Source organism: Ailuropoda melanoleuca, chromosome 3 (assembly GCF_002007445.2).
Source record: "Ailuropoda melanoleuca isolate Jingjing chromosome 3, ASM200744v2, whole genome shotgun sequence".
NCBI lineage: Eukaryota > Metazoa > Chordata > Mammalia > Carnivora > Ursidae > Ailuropoda > Ailuropoda melanoleuca.
The window spans coordinates 114,203,011-114,230,819 of record NC_048220.1 but is presented as its reverse complement, the minus strand read 5'-3'; the positions used below and the strand labels follow the sequence as shown (position 1 = coordinate 114,230,819).

At 41.4% G+C, this 27,809-nt stretch overlaps 1 protein-coding gene across 6 annotated transcripts in view; it reads left to right on the top strand.

Annotated features, from left to right (window-relative positions):
- The window catches only part of GHR (growth hormone receptor), a 271,175-nt gene that overhangs the window by 214,517 nt on the left and 28,849 nt on the right, over window positions 1-27,809 (top strand). For all 6 annotated transcript variants that reach the window (XM_019802257.2, XM_034655621.1, XM_019802258.2 and 3 more), the window contains 1 exon segment: window positions 25,184-25,313. In XM_019802257.2, coding sequence (XP_019657816.2) covers window positions 25,184-25,313 — 130 coding nt within the window.

Below are 27,809 nucleotides of genomic sequence, written 5' to 3'. Positions count from 1 at the left end.
TCCTGCTTATGAATGTTCATGTGAAAAGAGTTCATTACAGGAATAAGCATCTGGCTTATCCTGTAGTGTCTTTCTGCTCTAATATCTGAGTTTTTCTTTGCACATAGTTGCATTTTATCTGATGGGCAGATGCCTCCTCTTCTTATTCCTTTTACCTTTGTGCTTCCCACTGAGCAATCCTTCAAGGATGAAGGTATGTGGAGAGTTGTAAAAGGATGAGGGGCCCAGGTCTGTGCCCTGGATCTGTATACCTAAATGTACACCCTATAAGTCAAACCTGAGGAGGGGGTGAAAGCAGAGTAGAATGAAATGGAAAGAGTCTGAATACTAAGACTTCGGGAATCTGTGCTCTGTAGGGATATTGGTAGTCCCTAAGCCTCTTGCCTCATTTTACTCACTTATCTGTAAAGATTATAGGTTACCATAGTTTACCAAATTTATAGGTTCCTGAAGCTTGGATTTTCTATGCCATTAATAAAGCAATTTTTAAACACACACTCACAATATACATTATGTATATATCCATAAATTACATAGATGCACAATGTTCTAATACATTTTGTTCATTATAAAACGTATATAAGAATATAAGTGTTAAAGTGTTGATAAAGTTGAACAAAGCAATGTTATAAAATATTTTAACTTTAATGTTTAATAGGAAAAAATACTTCCTGCAGTGAGTTTGAAGAAGTTTGCTTCTTTCACAGGGAGAGTCCTCATTTAACAATTTATGAAACACAATTTGAAAGTTGGGTCTATGTTACATTTATTTCAATATTTGGCTTTAATTAATATCTCATACCTGAAAAGATACCTCATACCTGAAAAGATGCACCAGTTAGAGATTCAAAAAATGAAGAGTAGTTGTAGTAGGTGCCAATCTATATTTCAAATGGCCTTTAGGATAATTTCCCATTTTGGAAGTCAACTTCCTATCAGATTTGGTTAGAGTTCATTCTACAATGAGAAAAGTGTCAGCTCAGTCATTTCCTTCTTGTTGACATGGGCATGCTTCATTAGAATTACCTTCAATATGAGATTTCTTTATGTAAATATTTTTAAGCCACTTGTTTGTTACATCAAAACCACCATAATATCAGTATAATGTGTTTATCCATTAAATGAGCTGTATAGAACCTGTAAAAAATACTCTTAATATCATGAATGAAGAGACAAATAAAAAATACTGCTAACCCACCCTAGGAACTGTGGCCCTCCCACTCTTTCTACAGGATTCCTCTCGTACCAAATACGACTTGTGACTCTGACACACAGTTTGAGTGAAGGCTCCATGTGACTCAAATGTTCAGTGTTAGTAAACTTTCATTTATTTCCTATTTCAGATACACAACACATAAATAAAAGTGTTAGTGTTTTCTTTTCATTCTCCAGTGAATCAGCTTGCGTGATCCATTTTGAAGACATTAACCTAGAATAACCTAGATAATCTTTCAGTGCCATTGGTGATTATCTAACCTCTAATTTTTCCTAATTTTAAATACTTCTGTTGCCATTATTCACAACCTGCTTTTCTTAATATAATTTTTCTGTCCTATGAATCTTGATGTCATATCCTGCAACATCTTGTCCCAGACCTCTCTTCACTACTTCCTATTCCCTATTCTCTGATTATTGCTCTGCCTCTGACAGCCAGGAAGAAGATTCTAGAAATATGTAAAATATTGCCCTACCTACTCAAGAGTCAGTGATTATACAATTCTGCATTGCAGCAGTTCATCAAAATTTAACACCCTACTATGTGTAAAGAGGAACCTCAGTTAAAAAAATATACAAGAAGAAGCACAACTTCTTTAAGAATGTTCAAGAGCATAATACTTGTGGAACTTTTACTTTATTCAGGCAAGTTTAGACCCAGTCTATGCATGGTTTCTTCTTGTTTCAATTTCCTGGCTGACTATACACCTAGATACCTATTTGCTGCCATCTAGTGTAATAAAATAGGTTGCTTATGCATGGAATTCTGGACTCATTACGTAGCTGAACATCAGTACTTAAAATAATGCTTTATTTTGGTTTCTTACAAGCTTTCAAAATGCCTAGTCAGAGGCCTATTTTTCTTTTCACTGGAACCCTGAACATGGTCTTAATATTGTTGTAAAGTCTAGGGCTCAGGATCAAAGTTGGTTTGCTCTCCGTAAACGTCACACTTGGATACTTGGTAGGGCCTTAGAGGTTGCTAGATCTGAAGTAGATAATAATGACCATGATTTTTACTTCATGGAGGGAATGAAACACACAGTCTGGCTTCTTACCAGCTGTGCAACCTTGGCAATTCACTTCTTTTTTTTTTTAACATCATTTTTTAATCCGTAAAATGAAACGGTGGCCTCGCTATCAAGGTCTCTTCTAAGAATATGTGACTGTATAAAAACTATTTTCTTTTTGAAACTGTTCCCCGAATCCTCTTTTATGTCTGAAATAAATGTTGCTTCTCTAACTCATCTATGTGTTTATCCATTGTTTGGTTAGAAGACAGCAGATAGCCTGACTTGGAAGAGAAAGAGGCAAATGTGGACCATGATTCTTAATTGGTTGTCCAATGGAATGTTGTCCACCAGTGGATGAGTAGATACAGCAATAGGCATCCAGCCTCTTCCCTGAAGTCACAATGGCAAATGTGGAAGTTTAATACCTGTTATAAATGATCAACCTCCCACACTGCGCCGCCATTTTTTGCCCCTCCGTTTCCCACAGGAACTTCTCTATTAAAGATTCTAGGTCTATTGTAACTCATACTGGGCTTCCCTTTCTTTATACAGCTCATAGAGCTACTTCAGTGTATCCTGAAATATTTCATTTTCCATTCCAATACACAGGAACTGTTTCTCATTTCTATGAGGGGATCCAGCGTTGTTGTTTAGGGAATGCATATGGTTCTGATAATAGGTGCTTTTCCTATTTGCTTCATATAATGAGGGTAAAGGATCTTTCCAAATCAAGTATAGAATTGTTAATCGTTAAGCTCTCATCTCTGTAAGCTACCTGACAGCTCATAGAAACTGATAACTCTGAGCCCAATGCCAAAAAAGCAAAATTACCTACAGTGAAAACTCAAATAAAACTGAAAGAGGCAGTGCAGCATATGAGGAAAAAAACCTTTGAAGTCAAAAAAATCTGGATTCAAATCCTAGCTTTGCTATTTGTTAGTGTATTTTTTGACTAAATATTATTTACCTTTTCTGAAGTTAAGCTTCCTTATCCATACAATGAAGATGATAATCCTTTCATACAACATTCCTCAGAGGAGTTGTGAGGATGAAATGAGAAAGCGTATGACAAGAACTTAGCACATAGTAGGACCTCAATCAGTGGAAGTTAAAAAGAACGTCTATGCATTAAGTAAAATGCTTTTACTTATATACAATAAAAATTAGTCAATTGAAATATAATTATGGAATTTAAATATAATTAGAGCCTCTGTAACTGAGGTATTAAAGTAAATGATACATTCCCATAGAGCAGTGGTTCTCCCCAGAGGTGATATCTCCCCCCAGGGGACATTTGGCAATATCAAGAGACATTTTGTTAGTCACAGCTAGGGGAGGGGGAGTACTGCTGGCATCTATTGGGCTGAGGCTAGGAATGGTGCTAAGCATCCCACAGTGCACAGAACAGCCCCCAGCAAGGAATTATCTGATCCAAAGTATCAATAGTGTCAGGCTGAGAAACCGTGCCACTGAACCTGGGGAGTCCATTACTCATTTTTTTTTTTTTTGAGAGAGAGATAGAGCACATGTGGGGCAGGGGAGGAACAGAGGGAGAAGGAGAGAAAGAATCTTAAGCAGGCTCTACACCCAGCGTGGAGCCTGACGCAGAGCTCAATCTCATGACCCTAAGATCATGACCTGAGCTGAAATCAGGAGGTTGACACTTAACCAACTGAGTCACCCAAGCACCCCGGAGTCCATTACTTCTGAGCTAAGTCTGTTTGACATTTAGACCAAGTGGGTGCATGGATAAGAAGGTGGCTTCCATTTTTGTGGATTATTAAGAGATTTGCCTAGTCCTAAATGTCTTTCTAAGTGAACTATTCCAGTGCTTTGGATTCTTTTTGTGAGGCATACTTTTAGGCTAAGGTATTGCAATGTTTAAAGCCCTGTTATATCTCAGAATTTTCCTTGGAGGTCAATAGATGAAAGAGTCAGAATCTACCTATCCATAGGAATTGCTGAATTTGTTCTCTGTAGTAATGGTGGTGGTTCTTTGTTGAAAATCAACCATATGCCAGGTACTTTATGTAAATAATCTGATTTAATTTTCATCAACTCTGTAAATATTTTGCTCTCATTTTATACATGGGGAAGCTGGGGCTTAGAAAATTTATGTAATATTTCTAGTAAGTAGCACACCTGGGATTCAAACCTAAATCCAGCTGGCTTCCAAGCCTGGGCTCTTTCTACTACTCCATATTGGCCCTACCTAGCAGGGATTTAAGATTGGAAATGGAGATGGCTGTGTTTTAAGCAAAACAAGATAGGAAAGAAAATATTAGGGTCTCTGCTCAGGAAGGTTAGGTTGGGTCTCCTGCTGAGGAGCTCTTGAGCATGTATGAGCCCTCTCAGGAGAGTGAACCAGAGGGGATGGATTTGTTGAAATGGGGGTTAGCACTATACCATAATACACAATATGCCAATTTAGCAACTTTTTAGGTATTTCATATTTAAGTCTGATGCAATATATTTTCTAAATTCTTCCTTTCTAATTAAATATGGGTTTTCCTTTAAAAGCAGTTCTACCATCTAAACAAACACTATAAAATAGAAATACAATGGGAACTATATATGCAATTTCAAATTTCCTAGTAGCCACATTAAAAAAGTAAAAAATAGGTAAAATTAATTTTGATAATACATCTTACTTAGCCCAATATATCCAAAATAGTATCATTCCAACATGTAATCAGTCTAATAAAAACATTAATGAGATTTTTTATGTTATTTTTGCATAATAATTCTTCAAATCCAGTGTGTATTTCACATTTACAGCACTTCTCATTTGGGATGCTTAATTTTCAGTAAAGTGAAATGTAGTCCTCCTGAAGCAATAAAGTTATATTAATGAAAAATATTCTGTACCATTCCATTTTTAAATTTGAATGCAAGCTCCTTAAAATTTAATAAAATTAAAAATTCAATTCCTTGGTCTCACTGACCCCATCTCAAGTGCTCAATAGCCACATGAGGCTCAAGGCTACCATTTTGGACAGCATAGATCTAACTTTTTGCCCCTCAGAATGTGGTCACCAGAAGCAGCATCGGCAGCATCTGAGAATTTACCAAAAGTGCAAGATCTCAGTCCTCACTTACTGAATCTGCATTCTAACAAAATCCCTAGGTGATGTCTTTACACATTAAAGTTTGGGAGGCATCTCTCTTAAAAACACAGATCTCTCCAGCAAAGAGCTCCAGAAAGAGCCAGTGAATGAAGAACTGTGGAGGCTTAGGAAATTTGTTGCAGTTGAGTGATGCCAGGGATTGGTATAATGTGTCCTGCTGAGAAGCTGTAAGTTTCCCACAAAGGCAAGTATGGCTGTTCTCCTATGTGGACTAACACGGGGCCATCTTGGGACCTAGAGTTGGCTCTACTCCCAGGATTATGGCAAAGAATCTAACACTAACTTCCATGACTCCCACAATTAAGGCAGCTGCACTCTCACCGCCATATATACTTGAAACTGCAACATTAGAACCCTTGAAACACAGCTGTGAGCATATGTTTATGCTCCACACAAGTGGAATTTAAGGCTGGACCTTACTGAGAGACCCAGCAAGGTCACCCACAAGAGAAGCTTGTGCTGCCATCACACTGCCTTTCCCTGAGAGACAACACAGACCCACTCAACATCACATCCTCTTTCTACTGGGGTTGGTCCAGTTCCTCTGAGATCCAATGCATGCTGCTTCACCTTGCAAATTCTTATTTGGTTTGTTTTTCACAGGACTTGGCATTTGAGGGGCCTTTCAATCTATTTGCTTAAGGAATTCAGTGCATTAATCTAACATAGAAACTCACTGCTCTAATTCAGTGGTCCTCAACCTTTGTTTCACCTTAGAGTCATATGGGGCATTTAGAGAAATACCAGTGCCCAGGCATCACCCCAATCTTTTTACTCAGTATGTTGAAAATAGTGTTGTTGTTGTTTTTAGATATAATTGACAAGTAACATTGTGTAAAACATCACCCAATCTAATTAAATTAAATCTCTAGAAGGTATTTTGTTAAAGATCCCTAAGTGATTCTAATCTGTAGCCAGAGCTGAGAACCATTGGTCCAGCTGGAGCCCTTAGCTGGCAGTCGGTTGCCTTAAACCAATGTTCCTCAGTCTTCACTCTATATACAGAAAAGCTGGGATCTTGTTAGAATGCAGATTCGGATTCAGTAGGTAATAGGGTAAATAAACCTTAGTGTACAGATATGCCCCTAGTGGCATTTGGTGGGTGGTCACCCATCAGCGCGTGTCCATGTTGGCAAACTGGGATGAGTTCATCACCCTCTCCTTAGTCCTCTTTGGAACCTTCTGTCCCGATACCCTCAGCTCTTAGTAATCACTATTTTCTCTGATTTCTTAGAGCAATTATTATCTTTATTTTAACTGCCTGTTGTTGTCAGCTACTTCTCATATGTACATGTATTCTTTCCTATGCTGGCTTATATCGCTCTTCCAAGGCAGAATCCATGTGTCACTTTATTTTTTTTTTAAAGATTTTATTTATTTATTCGACAGAGATAGAGACAGCCAGCGAGAGAGGGAACACAAGCAGGGGGAGTGGGAGAGGAAGAAGCAGGCTCATAGCGGAGGAGCCTGATGTGGGGCTCGATCCCACAATCCCGGGATCACGAACTGAGCTGAAGGCAGACGCTTAACCGCTGTGCCACCCAGGCGCCCCATGTGTCACTTTATTTTTGCAGTTCCTATTGCACCTAAAGAACAGTGCCCTGCACATAACAGATCCTGTGCAAATGCTTCTTGATTAACTGAAACTTGGAGCATCTGTGTGGAAGTCTCTTTAAAAAAAATCTGAAGAAAAACAAAACAAAAAATCCGAAGAAGGACTTAAAAATGCGAGGTATTTTTCTTGAGCAAAAAACAGTTTGGAGATACGGTAAAGGGGTAGGAGAGTTTGGAGAGTTAGATTTTTATGTTAGTTTTTCTCACTATGAACACGTGTTTGAATTTTGGAGAACGATTTCATACTTTAGTGGTTTTATTTGCTTGGAGCAGGGCATTGACATTTTGGGCCAGAGAATTCTTTGTGGTGGGGACTGTCCTGTGCAGCACAGTGTGTTTCACAATATCCCTGGCCTCTACCTGTTAAATGCTAGTGGCACCCCCTCCACCAGTCACGACAATTATAGATGTCTCCGGACACTGCCCCATGTCTCCTGGGAAGGAGACTTGTCCCCGCTTGAGAAGCCTTGGTTTAGAGGAATGAAGCATGACACGGCTGCTTTACTGCGGCCCTAAATACCTTGAAACATTAAAGCACGCACGTGAGAGAATGACAGGGTATATTCTTGAGAAATATGTATATTTATTAGTATTTATAGAAATAAATAAATAAATAAATACTGTGTTCCTGCATTTTGGAAATCATGTCCACATATACCATATTTATCTTTATATTTGTCATATCGGCCATTCTTTTGTGGACATAGAAACATCCACATGGAATACATTTAAACCTGAATATAGACTTAGGAATCCAAAAGTGGTAGCAGCAGGCCCACCAAGCAAGAGCAGAAGTTAAGAAAGAAAGACTGAAACGATTCTCTTTCTCAGGAAACTGGGCCAGCCCGTTTATATAAAACAGTCTGTCTGGTGTGCTGTGATCCTTGGACCAAATACACTGTTCCAGCAGGTGAAGGTGTTAAGCTGAAACCTGGCCTGTAAGCAGGTGTTCAGTGATTGTTGAAGAAGGGAACCCACAAATGACTCAATGGTGAACGTAGCTGTAAATCCTAAAACAAAAAATCTGTGGTGTGCTCACTACAAAAGACCGTATTTTATTGTGTTTGAAACTCCTAACCCTAGACATGAAATTACGTAACAGGGAAGGTTAAGATGGCAGAGGAGTAGGGGACCCCTTTTTCAGCCGGTCCCCTGAGTTGAGCTGGATAGGTACCAGACCAGCAGGAACATCCACGGAATCAGCCTGAGACGTAGGAAGATACATCTGGATCTCTACAAATGAACATCTCCAGCTCTGAGTATCGAGGTACGAAGCAGGGAGCCCTGAAACCGCGCACAGATATTGGAAGCTAAACAGAAGGGGGAGGGAGNAGAAGGGGGAGGGAGCCGCCGTGTCAGGGCGCCGGGAAGCGGTAGCCACCTGCATGGGGGAGCGGACAGACCGCGGACCTGCACGCTTGAGACAGCAGAACTGAGAACGGGAGCTCCGGGAGCGCACGCGGGACGGCTGGCGGTTGGCGGGCCACCTGCACGGGGGAGCAGGCGGACTCGCGGACGGCACCCGCGAGACAACAGACTTAGAACGCGAGCTCCAGGAGCGCGCGCGCAGGGCGGCTGGCGGGCCACCTGCACCGGGGAGCGGGCGGACCGCGGACCCGCACTCTGGAAACGGCAGACTGAGTCCGTGAGCCGGGAGCGTGCACCACCAAGCATCTCACGGAGCTCCGGAGCTCCGGTGTGCTCACTGGATCGAGGCTGAGACCGGGAGCTCCGGGAGCGTCCGCGGGGCGGCTGGCGGCTGGAGGGCCACCTGCACGGGGGAGCAGGCGGACTCGCGGTCAGCACCCGTGAGACACCAGACTGAGACGGGGAGCTCCGGGAGCCCGCGCGGGGCGGCTGGCGGCGGGCGGGGTTGGAAACACAAAGGACAGAGACGTGCCGGCCCTGGAAGTGAGGGCTGGGACGCCGGGTGTGGGGCGCACAGCCCGGGATGCTGCAGGGTTGAGCAGCACCAACAGAAACAGAGTTAAAGTGGCCAGAACATCAGTGGAGAACGATCCGCGATCCCTCTGTTCTGAGACAGAGGCTGAATTTCAGCCGCTGCTGCTCTCTCAGAAGAGGCATAGCAAACCGCCAGGGAAAGCCGCCAGAGAACAAAAGCCCGGAAATACCGGCTCACAGGGTGCCCATCCCCATCCCCCCTCGCAAGGGACACAGAGACTCTACCCAAACAGGGTTTTCTGAGTACCTGCAGGCAGGCCCCTCCCCCAGAAGGCAGGCTGAAAAATCAAGAAGCCCACAACCCGGAGCGCCTGAGTGGCGCAGTCACCAAGCACCTGTCTTCGGATTAGGGTGTGATCACAACGCTCCGTAAGGAGTCCTTCATCGGGCTTCTCCACCGGGAACCTGCTTCTTCCTCTCCCACTCCTCTGCTTGGGTTCCCTTTCTTGCTGACTGTCTCTCTCTCTCTCAAATAAATAAATAAACTCTTTAAGGAAGAAGCCCACATCCCTAAGATCTCTATAAAACAAGGGCGCACGGCCTGGGTCCCAGTCAACACTTGGGCTCTGGACAACCCTGCAATCTCTCTTCATCAGAATGACGAGAAGGAGAAGTCCCCCCCAGCAAAGAAAAGATAATGAGTCTGTGGCCTCTGCCACAGAATTGGCCTCGGCCACAGAATTAATACATATGGATGTATCCCAATTATCAGAAATGGAATTCAGAGCAACAATGGTCAAGATGATGAGTAAACTTGAAAAAAGCATCAGAGAAAGCGTTGCTGAGAATATAGAATCCCTAAGGGCAGAAATGAGAGCGAATCTGACAGAAATTAAAAATTCTATGAGCCAAATGCAGTCAAAACTAGAGGCTCTGACGGCCAGGGTCACCGAGGCAGAGGAACGCGTTAGCGAATTGGAGGATGGGTTAGTAGAAGAAAAAACGAAAATAGAAGCTGGTCTTAAAAAAATCCACGCCCACGAATGTAGATTACGGGAGATTACTGACTCTATGAAACGATCCAATGTCAGAATCATCGGCATCCCTGAAGGGGTGGAGAAAAACAGAGGTCTAGAAGAGATATTTGAACAAATTGTAGCTGAAAACTTCCCTAATCTAGCAAGGGAAACAAGCATTCGTGTCCAAGAGGCAGAGAGGACCCCATCCAAGCTCAACCAGGACAAACCTACGCCACGGCATGTCATAGTGCAATTCGCAAATATTAGATCCAAGGATACAGTATTGAAAGCGGCCAGGGCAAAGAAATTTCTCACGTACCAAGGCAAAGGTATCAGGATTACGTCAGACCTGTCTACAGAGACCTGGAATGAGAGAAAGGCTTGGGGGGGCATTTTTAAAGCTCTTTCAGAGAAAAACATGCAGCCAAGGATCCTTTATCCAGCAAAGCTGTCATTCAGAATTGATGGAGAAATAAAGACGTTCCAAAATCGCCAATCATTAACCAATTTCGTAACCACGAAACCAGCCCTACAGGAGATATTAAGGGGGGCTCTATAAAGGTAAAAAGGCCCCAAGAGTGATACAGAGCAGCAAGTCACAACCGATACAAAGACTTTAAAGAGAAATGGCATCATTAAAATCATATCTGTCAATAATCTCTATCAATCTAAATGGCTTAAACTCTCCCATAAAACGCCACAGGGTTGCAGATTGGATAAAAAGACATGACCCATCCATTTGCTGTCTACAAGAGACTCATTTTGAACCCAAAGATGCATTCAGACTTAGAGTAAGGGGATGGAGTACCATCTTCCACGCAAATGGACCTCAAAAGAAAGCTGGAGTAGCAATTCTCATATCAGATAGACTGGATTTTAAACTAGAGGCCATAGAGAGAGATACAGAAGGGCACTATATTATTCTTAAAGGAAGTATTCAACAAGTGGATATGACAATTATTAATATATATGCCCCCAACAGGGGAGCAGCAAGATACACAAGCCAACTCTTAACCAAAATAAAGAGACATATAGATAAGAACACAGTAATAGTAGGGGACCTCAACACCCCACTATCAGAAATAGACAGAACACCCTGGCAAAAACTAAGCAAAGAATCAAAGGCTTTGAATGCCATACTCGACGAGTTGGACCTCATAGATATATATAGAACACTACACCCCAGAACCAAAGAATACTCATTCTATTCAAATGCCCATGGAACATTCTCAAGAATAGATCATGCTCTGGGACACAAAACAGGTCTCAGCCAATACCAAAAGATTGAAATTATCCCCTGCATATTCTCAGACCACAACGCTCTGAAATTGGAACTCAACCACAAGGAAAAACCTGGAAGAAACTCAAACACTTGGAGGCTAAGAACCATCCTGCTCAAGAATGACTCGATAAACCAGGAAATCAAAAAACAAATTAAACAATTTATGGAGACCAACGAGAATGAATACACAACGGTCCAAAACCTATGGGATACTGCAAAGGCAGTCCTAAGGGGGAAATACATAGCCATCCAAGCCTCACTCAAAAGAATAGAAAAATCTAAAATGCAGTTTCTATATTCTCACCTCAAGAAACTGGAACAGCAACAGAGGGACAGGCCTAACCCACTGACAAGGAAGGAGTTGACCAAGATTAGAGCAGAAATCAATGAATTAGAAACCAGGAGCACAGTACAGCAGATCAACAGGACTAGAAGCTGGTTCTTTGAGAGAATCCATAAAATTGACAGACCACTGGCAAAACTTGTCCAAAAACAAAGAGAAAGGACTGAGATTATTAAAATTATGACTGAAAAGGGAGAGGTCACGACCAGCACCATTGAAATTGCAAGGATTATTAGAAACTTTTATCAACAGCTATATGCCAAAAAACTAAACAATCTGGAAGAGATGGAGGCCTTCCTGGAAACCTATAAACTACCAAGACTGAAACAGGAAGAAATAGATTTCTTAAATAGGCCAATTAACTATGAAGAAATTGAGTCAGTGATAAACAACCTTCCAAATAATAAAACTCCAGGCCCAGACGGTTTTCCTGGGGAATTCTACCAAACATTCAAAGAAGAAATAATACCTATTCTCCTAAAGCTATTTCAAAAAATAGAAACAGAAGGAAAGCTACCAAACTCATTCTATGAGGCTAATATTACCTTGATCCCCAAACCAGGCAAAGACCCCCTCAAAAAGGAGAATTACAGACCGATTTCTCTAATGAATATGGATGCCAAAATCCTCAACAAGATCCTTGCTAATAGAATCCAACAGTACATTAAAAGGATTATCCATCATGACCAAGTGGGATTCATACCTGGGATGCAAGCATGGTTCAACACTCGCAAATCAATCAATGTGATACATCATATCAACAAGAAAAGACTCAAGAACCATATGATCCTCTCAATTGATGCAGAAAAAGCATTTGACAAAATACAGCATCCTTTCCTGATTAAAACCCTTCAGAGTGTAGGAATAGAGGGTACATTTCTCAATCTCATAAAAGCCATCTATGAAAAGCCTACTGCAAGCATTATTCTCAATGGGGAAAAGCTGGAAGCCTTTCCCTTAAGATCAGGAACACGACAAGGATGCCCACTCTCGCCACTATTATTCAACATAGTACTAGAAGTCCTTGCAACAGCAATCAGAAGACAAAAAGGGATCAAAGGTATCCAAATCGGCAAAGAAGAAGTCAAACTGTCTCTCTTTGCAGATGACATGATACTCTATATGGAAAACCCAAAGGAATCCACTCCCAAACTATTAGAAGTTATAGAACAATTCAGTAAGGTGGCAGGATACAAAATCAATGCCCAGAAATCAGTTGCATTTCTATACACGAATAACGAGACTGAAGAAAGAGAAATTAGGGAATCCATCCCATTTACAATAACACCAAAAACCATACGTTACCTTGGAATTAACTTAACCAGAGACGTAAAGGACCTATATCCTAGAAACTATAGATCACTTTTGAAAGATATTGAGGAAGACATAAAAAGATGGAAAAATATTCCATGCTCATGGATTGGAAGAATTAACATAGTTAAAATGTCCATACTACCCAGAGCAATCTACACTTTCAATGCTATCCCGATCAAAATACCGAGGACATTTTTCAAAGAACTGGAACAAATAGTCCTTAAATTTGTATGGAACCAGAAAAGGCCCCGAATCTCCAAGGAACTGTTGAAAAGGAAAAACAAAGCTGGGGGCATCACAATGCCGGATTTCGAGCTGTACTACAAAGCTGTGATCACAAAGACAGCATGGTACTGGCACAAAAACAGACACATCGACCAATGGAACAGAATAGAGAACCCAGAAATGGACCCTCGGCTCTTTGGGCAACTAATCTTTGATAAAGCAGGAAAAAACATCCGGTGGAAAAAAGACAGTCTCTTCAATAAATGGTGCTGGGAAAATTGGACAGCTACATGCAAAAGAATGAAACTTGACCACTCTCTCACACCATACACAAAAATAAACTCCAAATGGATGAAAGACCTCAATGTGAGACAGGAATCCATCAAAATTCTAGAGGAGAACATAGGCAACAACTTCTATGACATCGGCCAGAGCAACCTTTTTCACGACACATCGCCAAAGGCAAGAGAAATAAAAGATAAAATGAACTTATGGGACTTTATCAGGATAAAGAGCTTCTGCACAGCCAAGGAAACAGTCAAAAAAACTAAGAGACAGCCCACGGAATGGGAGAATATATTTGCAAAGGACACCACAGATAAAGGACTGGTATCCAAGATCTACAAAGAACTTCTCAAACTCAATACACGAGAAACAAATAAACAAATCATAAAATGGGCAGAAGATATGAACAGACACTTTTCCAATGAAGACATACAAATGGCTAACAGACACATGAAAAAATGTTCAAAATCATTAGCCATCAGGGAAATTCAAATCAAAACCACACTGAGATACCACCTTACGCCAGTTAGAATGGCAAAGATAGACAAGGCAAGAAACAACAATTGTTGGAGAGGATGTGGAGAAAGGGGATCCCTCCTACATTGTTGGTGGGAATGCAAGTTGGTACAGCCACTCTGGAAAACAGTGTGGAGGTCCCTTAAAAAGTTAAAAATTGAACTACCCTATGACCCAGCCATTGCACTACTGGGTGTTTACCCCAAAGATACAGACGTAGTAAAGAGAAGGGCCATATGCACCCCAATGTTCATAGCTGCATTGTCCACAATAGCCAAATCATGGAAGGAGCCGAGATGCCCTTCAACAGATGACTGGATTAAGAAGCTGTGGTCCATATATACAATGGAATATTACTCAGCTATCAGAAAGAACGAATTCTCAACATTTGCTGCAACATGGACGGCACTGGAGGAGATAATGCTAAGTGAAATAAGTCAAGCAGAGAAAGACAATTATCATATGATTTCTCTCATCTATGGAACATAAGAACTAGGATGATCGGTAGGGGAAGAAAGGGATAAAGAAAAGGGGGGTAATCAGAAGGGGGAATGAAACATGAGAGACTATGGACTATGAGAAACAAACTGAAGACTTCAGAGGGGAGGGGGTGGGGGAATGGGATAGCCTGGTGATGGGTAGTGGGGAGGGCACGTATTGCATGGTGCACTGGGTGTTATGCAACTAATGAAGCATCAAACTTTACATCGGAATCCAGGGATGTACTGTATGGTGATTAACATAATATAATAAAAAAAAAAGAAATTACGTAACAGTATATCATCATCAGCGAGGATTAACTGGCCTCAACAAAATTACAAGATGGGGAAAATAAAGTCTCATTTGTCAGTCGGTTTCTTCTGGCAATCGAAGGCTTAGACTTCAGGAGGTTCGTATTTTTCAATGACAGAGATGTCATGTTGGCACGGCGCTGCCATACTTTTAGGCTTGGATTAGAGTGTCCCCACACTTAGTTTTTCCTCCTGTTCCTGGCCAAGAACTTTCATATAAGAACCAGACCAGAGGCTCCGGTGGTGAAAAACAAGCACGTGTCTTCTGGGTGCAGAAGGGGACGGACAGTAGGCACTGGTTCTTTTAGTCTGCTACCCTTGAAAATCACTGGGGAGCTTTTCAAACTCCAATGCCCAGACAATTAAAATGGTCATCCCATAAATGACCAATTAAAATCAAATCTTGAAGGATGGGACACATGTGTCAGTATCTTTTTTAATTCCCTGGGTGATTCCAGTATGGAACGTGTCCACTCTGCCTATAGATTCCCTTCAGCTGCTGTTTTTCAGGAATTTGGGTCATCTCATTAAAAAGAACCTGACAAGCTCAGGGGCGCCTGGGTGGCTCAGTCGGTTAAGCATCTGACTCTTGGTTTGGGCTCAAGTCATGATCTCATGGATCCTAAGATTGAGGCCTGTCCGCTCAGTGGGGAGTCTGCTTGGATTCTCTCCCTCTGCCCCTCCCCCCACTTTTGTGCTCTCTCTTTCTAATAAATAAGTAAATCTTTTTAAAAAATACTTAAAAAAAAAAAAAAAAAAGAACCTGACAACCCCATTCACAAGTGCTTTCGCTAGGGTTCATCCAAGATATTTTCATATGACCAAGGGATTCAGTAGTGTCTTTTGTTCAGTGAGTTACAATCCCTGTTTTTGTGACAGTGACATTAAAGTTAAAATTAATGGAAAGTGATTTTCAAATTGAAGAAGGGTCCAATAGGGGCTTAGAAAAAATTAACATTACGTGCAGTAAATATTGGTGTTAAGTATAACTTGTTGCTTTATACATTTTAGATAGATTTTCTTACTGAGCTTAAACTCCATAGAAAATTGCTATTTTAACCATTTAAAAATAGTTTTTAGTGTATTCCCAATGTTGTGTAACCATCACCACTACCAATTCAAGACCGTTTCTATCACTTCAACGTGAAACCCTGTGCCCGTTAGTACTCACTTCCAATTTCCATTCCCCTCATTTCCTGGCAACTACTAATCTACTTTCTGTCTCTGTGAATTCACCTATTCTGGACATTTTATATAAATGGAGTAATGTAATATGTGTCCTTTTGTGTCTGGCTTCCTTCATGTAACAGAATGTTTTCAGGGTTCATCCGTGTTGTAGCATGTATCAATACTTTATTCCTTTTCATGGCTGGATGGTGCTCTGTATCTATACACATTGTGTTTATCCGATCATCAGTTCATAACTATGTGGGTTGTTTCTAATTTTTATTATTATGAATGATGCTACTATGAACATACTTGTACAAGTTTTTGTGTGAACATATGTTTTCAGTTCTCTTGGGTATATACCTAGGAGTGGAATTGCTGGGTCATATGCTAACTCTGTGTTTAATTTTTGAGGAACTGCTAAACTGTTTTGCTACAGTAGCTGTACCATTTTACATTCCTTCCAGAGGCTCTGATTACTCCAATTAATCTTCTCGCTTTATATTTTAATTATCTGATTATATTATCTTTAATATTTGATGATGTTATATATTATAAATATATTTAATTATTTGATTATATTATATATACACAATTATTTGATATATTATCTAGGATGTCCCTTACCTTAACCAAACAGAAAACAAATTTTACTGAATGCAGTGCTAATTGTTTCTTAGACATTTCAGAACCATGCTATATAGAATTAAAATTTTTTTTAAACAATGAAACCATGGCAAATCTATTTCCTAGGTTAGTTCTGCAGGGCAGTAAGTGTGTGTCTTTGAGGTGATGCTCCTGTTTCACCTTCCAGCAGGCTACGCTGTTGGAACATGGGGCTGCCATAGCTATCTGGGCACATCTCCCTCTCTACCCAGAGGAAAAAAACACCAAGGAAAATAGTGCCCTTGTCGTTCCAACCAAGAAGCCCTGTTGGTTTTAAGAGAATTGATGGGTAAAAAGTCTGAAATCTAGGGAGAAGAGAGAAAAAAAATTTTTTTATTTTTTTAAAGACTTTTATTTATTCATTTGAGAGAGAGAGAGAGAGCGCACAAGCAGGGGGAGAGGGAGAAGCAGACTCCCCATTGAGCAGGGAGCCCGACGTGGGGCTCAATCCCAGGACCTGGAGATCATGACCTGCGCCAAAGGGAGACGCTGAACCATCTGAGCCACCCAGGTGCCCCCAAAAAAATTTTTTTCAAGAACATTTTAAATCAGCTAGAGAAGTTCTGATCACTCTGTCCAGGACAATTAAATGAGATAATGTGAAAACACTAAGTAAGCTAAATGCACCAGGGACGTGTTACGGAGGAGAAAGGAAAGAGGAGGAAGATCACTGATTAATGCCCCTGAATATTGAAAACCAGGATTAATTATGTTCAATCATAGGTATTTAAAGAAGGAAAATAAATTCTTATAAAGTATTCTATGAAAATTAAATCAAGCAACATAAAGCAAGTTTTGGTAAAAAGATAAATGCTTAAATGCTGGTAGTAGCACACACATGCTCTCTGCTTTCCAACGTTGCTCTCCACGTGAGCTGTCTATACAAGCTGTGTGCAGTTAAATTTCCTGCCAGACCATGCGTACTATAAACACTTCTCCAAGATACTAACTACAAAGTTCAGTTGACTTGACATTCATCTGAAAGTAACTGGACATGTTCGCCGAGCCTTTATTTTAGTAAGCCCTACCTTTTTTTAAATGAACCAGGAATCCATTGTTAAAACTATACTAGAGTTTAATTTAAAATAGAAGAAAATGAACATTTCGGAAAGAGCTTGTGAACTCTTGTTCTCCACTCTAAACCAAGAAGTACCTGAGCAGGTTTGACAGCTATGCCCTCCTCAGTTCCTCAGAGAACCATAAAGGAAAGCAAGTATGAAGGTGAATTCCTTACATAAAGTATTGTCCAATAGGAAATACTTTATTAAATTTTTTTGCCAACTTCTACCATTAATTTAAGGCCTTTTTTGCCAGTAGCCTACAAAGTCACTATTTGTGGTTTCATGACTGCTTGGCAATTCCATAGGTTAAGAAGAAAGCTGACCAGTCCTTTTTAATGTGCTCACTGACATTATGTTATAAGGAGGTTCAGTTACTCTTGACAATAGCGGTCAACCCGGAAGTTTACAGGTTTCTTTTACTATATGTTCACAGACCAGCATCCATCAAGGACATGACCTTCAGGAAAAGGGGGTAGGTATAAGGTTCCCTTAGTTGGAGGAATCACTGATTTCCCAAAGCTCTTCATACAGAAGAGCGCTTCGGAAATGGTAAGAGTACTTTGGAGAAGGACGTGTGGCCTCAAAGCAGAGCTTCAAAAGGGAGGACCCCTGCAAACTAGGGGAGGGGCTTAGTCCTCTCAATCTAAGTGTTTACAAGCACTGTGCAAAACTCAGTACCCCTCAGTGCAGAACCTTATCCCCAGGAAACCCCGCCAAATATTTAGGCTGGTTTTCCTTTACAAACAAATGACATAAAATTTTTAAAGTACGATTCAACCACCTAGCCCATTCCACGGTGGCTTTGGCTTAGAAAGGTGGGATCGTTGGATGGACTCATTGTGACATAACAAGAACTCTCCAAATTCCAATTCAGCTTCAATGAGCTTTTTCTGAAAAAGATCATTGCCAAGAAGCTGATGACACTTGTGCCCTGATTCCAGCTTACCCACGTCACTAGGGAAAAGCATCAAGTAGCATTCTTAATATTCCAGAGATCCTCTTCAGCCAGCCCCACAGTGTCTGTGTGAGGCACTGATAATTTTCCTCCCAGCATGAGGAATTGTGATTGCTTCTCCGGAACACAAGAGAAAGACTTTGCTTGGATTTTTAAAATTTAATACTAATATGTGATAATATAACAACATCCTCCAATTATCTACAACTCAGACTTCAGCAGTTATGACCGTCTAGAAGACAACCACAGAAATCACCTCCAACCAGCAAGGGAAGTAGCTGTCACCATATGACCGAATGTACTTCAGATGTTTCAACTAGCACCAGGGGACTTGTAATTACATGTAGAATGAAGGATGAATTTCAGAGTTAGCAATATGTTCATCATTTCCTCTTCGTAGGTAACAACAGTTAACAAATCATGAATTAACAATCACACCTGACTGCGAGGATGGGAATAATCAACAGCAAACGCTTGGATAACGATTACTCTTAGCATAGCTCAGATCCACCATTTGGGAGTTTGGTTACCCAAAGTCATTGGGACCACTGTGTGTCCTGCTTTTTTTTTTTCCCCCATGCACATATAACCACATACTCTGATTTGGTCTTATCACTTCTTCCATCTTTTACAATTAAAATCATGTTTGGAGTTTATTCCATAAAATTGTTTTCTTTAGTATGTCTTTACAAGTCTTTATTCTTAGTCATATTAAGGACTGTCTTTTGTTGCCCAACTGCTGCCTAACTCAAAAGGAAATTCTCAACTGATTGAAACCCTTGGTCCAAGGGGAAGGTTTTCCCTTCCAGCTCCTGCCCCCACACAAGGTATTCAAGTCCTCAGCCTCCATTCAGGGATGATAACCAGTGCCCAGGACTGTGGACAGCAGATGGGCCACATGACATGGTGCAGTGGAGGTTCCACATTTCAGGGCAGGGGGCTGCTGAGTGCCTCCCACTGCCCAACCAGGAGCTTTCTGAAGAAGGTTGTCCTTTCCCGCCAACCCACCACTCCTACTTCAGTTGTTCCCCTTCTTCCCTCTCCCCTGATACCCAACACGAAGCAGACATTGGGAACCGGTATGTGATTTCCTTTGTTTTTGTTCCTGCTTTGTCATGAATAGAGGATAGAAAAGCATGTCTGATGAGGGAGGGTAAGAACATAAGGCCACTTCGGTGTGTAACAGCAGCTTGATGTCCTTCCCTCTGTGTACTGTCAGGAAGACCATCTTCTTCCAAGGACAGAGCTACTGGGCAATGCAGAAGGGAACCAACTTTGGCTGGCCTGGCTAGTCTGACTGGCAAAATCAGCCACGGTCACTGTCAGTGGTGACGTGTTACAACCAGCGGTGCCTCCTCTCTCTGACACTGTCCGTCTATTGGTGTAGTTTGAACATACTGTCATTCGATCAACATTTAAAGACTTGAATTTAGTAAAACTCTCTTCAAGCTCTCTAAATAATAATTTTAGTAGGAATATCGAATTTAACTTCTTTTTTTTTTTAAAGATTTTATTTATTTATTTGACAGAGATAGAGACAGCCAGCGAGAGAGGNCCGATTTAACTTCTTTTTTTTTTAAAGATTTTATTTATTTATTTGACAGAGATAGAGACAGCCAGCGAGAGAGGGAACACAAGCAGGGGGAGTGGGAGAGGAAGAAGCAGGCTCATAGCAGAGGAGCCTGATGTGGGGCTCGATCCCATAGTGCCGGGATCACGCCCTGAGCCGAAGGCAGATGCTTAACCGCTGTGCCACCCAGGCGCCCCTCGATTTAACTTCTTAATTAATTCCCATTACCAGTTTATACTCCATCTGAAGCTTAGGCAAGATTAGCATTTCGACTTGCACTGTAGGCGCATGTATTTAAAATGTCTCTTAGCTCTCCAGTGCTCATCATGAAGAATTACTTTACTCTTCTGAGGTGATAATTAATATTCATATCCTTCCCACACCCTCTCAAACTAGACTCATGGGAGTTTACACTACATATCACTCTTTTTTTTTCAAGCTCTACACCCAACATGGGGCTTGAACTCACAACCCCAAGATCAAGAGTCACAAGCTCTGCTGGAACGGATGAGACAACCTGATGTGGAAAGCCAACATTTCACTGCTTACTTAGAACTTTATTTCTCTACACCAGGGGCTCTCAACCTGTGCCACACATTGTGAGCACCTGGGGAACTTTTAAAAATCATGATACCCAGGCTGTACCCCAGACAAATTGACTCAAGTCTCTGGGAGCAGGCCAAGGCATCAGTATTTTTTAAAGCTTCCCTGTTGATTCCAATGTGCAATTAAATTAGAAAAATGCTGCTTTTAGGGCTTGCCAGCTTACTGATTTCTGAGAATTGAATTAAGAGCACATCTGAGCTTGTCATTTTTCCCTTCTGGGAATTTTTTGAGAAGCAAGAGAAAATTGCCTAACAAAAAAGCTACTATTTTGTGCTAGTGCTGTGTTTAAGCTTGAAATCACTCAGACCTGTATTTTAATATTATCTCTGCTATCTATAGCAGTATAAACATGGCAACTCACTTCTCTAAACTCCAGTTTTTCACCCACTTCTAAGTGGACATAATGCCCACCTTCTGGAATTATTGTCAATATTAATGGAGACAATATATGTAAAGTATTCAACATGAATGTGATATATTTAGCATGGTAATAATAAATAAATATGTAGTTGCAAGTCAGAATCCTCATTTTCAAAATGAAAACTCCAAAGAAAAAATAAAAATGAATCCCAAATCTATTGTCAAGATTTTGAGTGCTGATCAGTGTTAATATTAACATTTTTCCAGAATGTGGGACCACTTGAGTTAGAACATGCATTTCTCCTAGTGAGAATTAATTTAGGGCCAAAGCTAGGCTCTCTAGCTTTTTTATAGCATTCTTTTCAGAGTTGCTATAAATGGATATTGAACTATATTTTCTCTAGGTTTAGGCTAAAAATCATGAAAGAGCAGGAATTATTACTAGTTCAAAAATTATTGTTTGTGGCTCATCAGAGAGGACCTGAGAATGTATGGTAGCCATTTGTTGTCTTTAAGTGAAATATAAAACAAGCTTCTACTAGGATTTTCAGACATAATCAGAGAGGTGCTCATTTTAAGGCCAGTACCTCTCAGACTTGGGAAACCTCAATAAAACACCAAGGAGCTGAACTTCAGGAATGCCAGCTATCTTTAGCCATAATCATAATAGCTGAAGCAGGAGGTGACTGAGAAAGAGCTAAGCAGCCAGCTACACTACAGTTCTTGCCTCCAACAAAGAAGTTACATACTTTCCCACACTCATTTTGACGCATTCCATTTGCTAGGAAAAGTGGCTTATGCCATTGTTGAACACTGCTTTCAAGTTCTGATATATTGAATTCATTTATTCTGTATAAAGAGCATTCAGTTAATATTACTCCCTGCTCTTCCTCTAAATTAACCCATCTTCTGGGACCTCTGCTTCACACTGTCTGGCAAGGCTATAATCGAAGTGTCAGCCAGGGCTGTGGTCTCATCTGAAGGCTGGAATGGGGAAGGATCAACTTCCATGGTTGTTGGCAGGATTCAGTTCAAGGGTTGTTAGACAGAGGGCCTCGTTTTACTGCTATATTGGTCAGAGGCCACTCTCAGTCTTTCATCATGTGGTTCTCACCAGCACAGCAGCTTGCTTCTCGAAACCAACAAGAATGAGAATCTGCTGGCAAGACAGAAGTCACAGTCTTTGTAGCCTAATCACAGATATGACATCCCCTCAAGTCTGCCATATTCTATAGATTAGATTAGATTACATTAGCAAATTATTCAAAGAGAGGAAATACAAAATCTTGTAAATAACAGGAAACAGGGATCATTGGGGCCATCTTAGAGTCTGTCTGCTGCAACACTTAACAGCACATACCCAGACATGAAAGGAAGAAGGAAGGAAGGAGAAGAGATTGCAGAGAAAAAGAAAGAAAGGAGGAAGGTAGGGAAAGGAGGGTGTGCAGTGAAAAATACACTAAAAAAAAAAATGAAAAATAGCTTGGCTGCACTATGTCTGTATCAGAGTTCCTGTGTGGGCACATGCTTCATCACATTAGTGCCACAACCATGAACCATGAATTTCCTATTTCTTATTTAGAATGAGAAGATAATAGGGGGCTTTCTATACATCTGGAGTTAAAATGAAACAGAATAAACAAGCGTACTAAGTTTAAGCAAGAAAAATGTGTTTCAAATTAGTTTTTTTAAGTTTTTTTCCTCCCCAGCTAACAAAAAATTTTTTTTTCCTTTTCTGTTTCAAGTTGTTGGGTTGGGTTTACTATTCTTGCCATTATGTGGTGGGCTTGTTCCACAGGGAATATAAGAATCTGCATGGTGTTTGCTTTTGATGTTCTCTGGTTGTTTCAGCTTAAATGACAAAGTTATGTTTTCATTGTGTATATTGTTATTAATGGTGGTATATGTCATTTATTGTCAAAGTGAAGTTGTACAGTAGCTTGGATCTCATCTCTTCCAGCCTCCCTATTGAGGAGACTGAGACCCAAACAGCTTGGGAAGATCAGGGCTGAAGAGTATCAGAGCTAGGACTCGAACACAAATCTCTGAATTTGTAATCCAGCGCATTTCGTCTTCTTAAACTTCTAGGTGGAGGAGTAGTCAGAATCTGCAGTACTGTCCTCAAACCTGCAGGCATTAAAAATAGTTGTGGCTTAAATATGTTTTATTAATTGCTTATTTTCTGGAAAGATCTGAAACCAACCTTTTCGGTACTTCAGCTAATAGAAAAAGGAACTTTTGCAGGTACTCTACTGTATAATAGGTGCTTACCTAACAAAACACACACATTTTTCACTATATTCATTTGTAGCAGATCATACAGGCTCCTACACGTCAGTGCCCTCAGAGAGGTTCATAGATGCTGACCACCTAGAGAGGGCTGAGCATCTGCCCTTGGTACCAAGCAGATCCTATCTGTGCCCCGAAACTCTTGTGAGTCCCTTAACTAATACAGGAAAAGGAATATCTCTTACAACCATATGACCATGGAATTTTATTAAGAAAGACATTCTGCCACCCCCAACATGTGTTCTCAGGGCAAAGGACCTGTCTGCAACTCATGATTTCCTGAAGTTTCATTGCTTGTGGCCAGACTATTCAGGGCAGCAGGTGTTCTAAAACGAGGGCATATTTCCCCAGCCTGAGCTTCTTCACTGCATTCACATGGGTATTAGTGAAAGGAGGGTGGGGTCTCCATTCCCAGCCTCTCATCTTCTTACCCTTCATCTTTCTACATGGGATTCCCCCGCAAGCCCTCACCGAAAGGGAAACTCCACAAGGACGAGAATGTTAGCAGTTGTGTTTCCTGCTCTACTCTTGGAAGAGTGCCTGGCACAAAGTAGATGTTTAGTGTTTGTTGAGTGGATGGCTGAGTGATGGATTTACTTAGGTTTATAACATCATTCATTATGATTTTGCTGACAAAGGGGGAAAGAGGCGTGTTTTGGTTCAGAACACCAGGTATGAACCTAGAACTTGGAATCAGAGATTTTTTTTTATGTGTTTGGTTGCATGCTATTTATTTTTAAATTTTGTTTTTAAGTATTCATAAAGCTCCTTTAAGATTGAGAGTCTCCCTATTGCCCAGGGATGAGGGCTTTAGATCAGAGAACAAATATATTAAGTTTACAATCTAATGGAAGACTAATCCTATAAGGAAGGAAAAAAAGAAAAAAGAAACTTGACCATCTCCAAAATGGCCATGGAAGTCAGAGAACAATGAGAACTGATATACAAAAAAATCAGTTTTGCCTCAGACTTGTCTGCTGCCGATTTCATGGATGCGGAGGCATTTGGGGTAATATCCTAACACATAGGAGGCAGCCACCACTTCCCGGATTAGAATTGACACATAAGTATGCAGAAGTTTTTTAGTCATCATCTGCCTAATGGAGGTACCAGCTGAATCTTTTTCAAGAATGCAAACATAGGTGGCTTTTTATCAAAAAATCTGTAAAAAGAGGAGAGGCCCTGTGGTGGATGCCGCAGCCCTACGCCCCCTCCCTTTGTCCCACCTGATTCAAGCGCGTGCGTCTGTGGCACACGGCCGCCATCGTGCACGTGGCTAGGTCCGCTTCCGGAGCCTGTCCAGGCTTCTCCCAAGTCAGGCAGGATCTGCAGCCCATGTGTGGGTGTGGCCTAGAAGTTCATGGGCGTGAACACCTCCAGGACAGCCCTCATGCAGTGGAGGGTGGGAGTTGGCGGATAAACACCGCAGCCTCCCGTCCTTCTCTAGGACACACTCAACACTCTGAAGCTTCTCGAAGACACCTCTATGGAGGGGGGCCCTGGTTGGCCACTGTGGGCACCCGCTGCACAATGCACTTTATGAGCTGTCCTCCCTCCCCTTCCCACTCTCCCTGGCCCTCACTTCCTGTTCCTGGGGTCACCTTCCCAGTAAACCCTACCTCTATTCTAGTTTCTTAAAAAGGCCCTAAAAATAATGTTTGACATAAAGACAAAACAGTTTGCCCCTGGAATCGAGAGCAGACAGAGAAATAACTGGCATACGACAAGCTCCGAAACTGGGACCCAGGAAAACAGTGTCTCTAGAGGAAACGGCTCTTCTCTACCACTGTGCGTATGAGTTTTATCAGGAGCATACCTGACCCTCCTGACGTCATGCTTTGCCATTTCTGTTTATTCTGCAGATCCTTCTGGGAAGCCTCAGTTCACCAAGTGCCGTTCACCTGAACTAGAGACTTTTTCATGCCACTGGACAGAGGGGGTTCATCACGGTGTGAAGAACCCAGGATCCATACAGCTGTTCTATATTAGAAGGTGCAGACTGCATGCCTTTCTGACTTTTCCCTCCGTGGATTTTCAGATGAAAGTATACTGAGTTGTATGAGTGGTGGACATGGAAAGGATTTATTTTGATGACTTAAATGTATACCTTTACTCAAAAAATATTAATTAAGCCCTTAACTGTGCATTTGGTGCTATTTTAAGGCGCTGGAGATACAGCACCGACTACAAAAAAGATAAGAACCTGGCCTTGTGGAGTTTCAATTCCAACGGGGGAAACAGACAACAAAAAATAAAAAATAAATAAATGTCAGCTGCTAATATGGGTTATTAAGAAAAGTAAAAACCAGAAAGAGGATAAAAAGTGTCCACACTATGAATGAGTACATGCGTGTGCATGAGTGTCTGAGGGTGAGTGTGTGAATATGAGGGAGCATATGTGTGAGTATGTGAGAGTGTAGGTGCAAGTGTGAATATGCATGAATGTGTGCAAGTGTGAGTGGGTGAGTATGTGCGTATGAGAATGTGTGAAAGCAGGTATGTGGATGTGCACAAGGATGTGAGTGTGTAAGTGTATGTGAGAGAACGAGTATGAGAAAGTGTGGATAAGTGTGCATGAGTGTGTGCATATGGGTGTGTGTAGGGCATTCGGGTGATGCGTTAGATGAGGAGCTCACAGTGAGCCTTGCCGACGTGGTGTGCGACAGAAGAGACAGAAGTGAAGTGAGAGAGCCCCACGTGAGTATCTGCAGGAAAAACTGTTGGGGAGAGGAAATTACACGTGAAAGGCCCTGAGGCTGATCTGTTTGAGGAAAGTAGGAGGCCCACATGGATGGCACAAGGTGAAACACAGGGATGTGACGTGAGAAGAGGTCAGAAAGCTAGCCAGGGCCAGACTATGCCAAGCCTCGTTGGCCGTGGCTGGGCCTTGAATTTGACTTTATCTGTGGTGGGCTTGGAGAAGACATATATGTTTTAAAAACCTCAGTTTGGTGTCTATGTAGAAAATAGACTGTGTTCCTATTAAGTTATTTCTACTCAGTAAGGCACTGTAGTAATTTTCTATTCCATTTTGACCAGTTGTCTTCTAAAATAACAGAGGAAGAGTGAAACAAAGATCTCTTAATATAATCGCCATGAAAGTAGTTTCTTTCTGACCCCTCACCTAGAATTATTTCCATTTCTGTTTACTCTTAATGTTGTACCTTTTTGCCTTGTCTAAGTTTTAGGTTCAAACACTTTGTCATTTCCTCTTTTCCACCCAGCCCCCAGGGAAAGCCTAAGCCAAGATACAAGGTTAGCCAGGACCCTTCTCCCAGGGTGGGGCGTGTTCATCAGTCCCAGGCTGATGCCATCTACCCACAGAGGAGCGGGCAATGCCAGGCCAAGTAGTCTGTTCATTTGCGAAACAGAGATAGTAGACCTCATCTCATGGCTTCTTGTGAGGCTTTTCTTAGATAATACATGAGAAACACTTAGCACCATGCTTGGCACATCGTAAGTACTCAGTAGATGGTAGCTGCTGTTATTATTGGTGATACGGTGGTAATTTAAAATCATAGTGATCTAGAAATCCAATTCCTGGGCTACAAAAATTACTTTGGATTCTTTCCGGTTAGTGATTATTGGTCTGTTCTAAGGCTGTTAGTGCAAAACTGGGTACTCAGTTTACAAATAAATCCTTTGAGTTAAAAGCCCGTGCTGGCCTTAACACAGAGGTGGGGTGAAGAGGCTATGCTGATTTGTGCAAATACATTTGGATAGGAAGCTTGTATGTTTGGTAACACTTTGAATATCTGTTGAACTGACTGTGAAATGGAGAAAGATTTCGGAGGTACAGAGAGCCAGCTCAGTGAGAACAAAGGAAGTTATTTGTGCAGGCACAAGGAACTGAACTGAATAGAGACAGGGCAGAGTCAGGCCCACTTTATGAAAATGGGTTATTACCATCCCTAATATTCACCAAATCTGAACTTGACCAAAAAGATAAATCCAAAGGCATGAAGCCCTCACAAATATATATTTGTTCCTTACTTTCTTCCACCCAGGTCACATGCCTTTGCCTGCAGGCCTCCTCTGCACACCCTAGGCCTCTGAGCACGCCCAGTCCAAAGCCAGGCTCTGTGCTAACGGACATGCCACAGAACGTGTGACCAGGTGGAGGGCAAATCTCAGCATATTTGGAAGGATGTCATTAATTGTTGTCCTAGTGGAGTTTGGGATCCCAGGGAAAAACACTCTCACATCTTCAAGCCCCCAAGGACAACCTCATGATTAGAGACAACCCTAACTTGCAAAATCAGTATTTTGTGTTTTCTCTACAAAAATATAATTATTTTGAATATCTAGCCAAAATAGAATAAGCCTCCAGCCCAGTTTATCTAGGAAGGGTAGACTCCAAGGAGCTAGGCTGTCAGGCTCAGACCACACCAGTGAGTGCACAGATGTCTTAGCCTTCGCACTGGCCCCTGGCACAAAGAGGACCGTACAGACGCGCTTTCTGACTCTCATCGTTGTTTCTTAGTATTC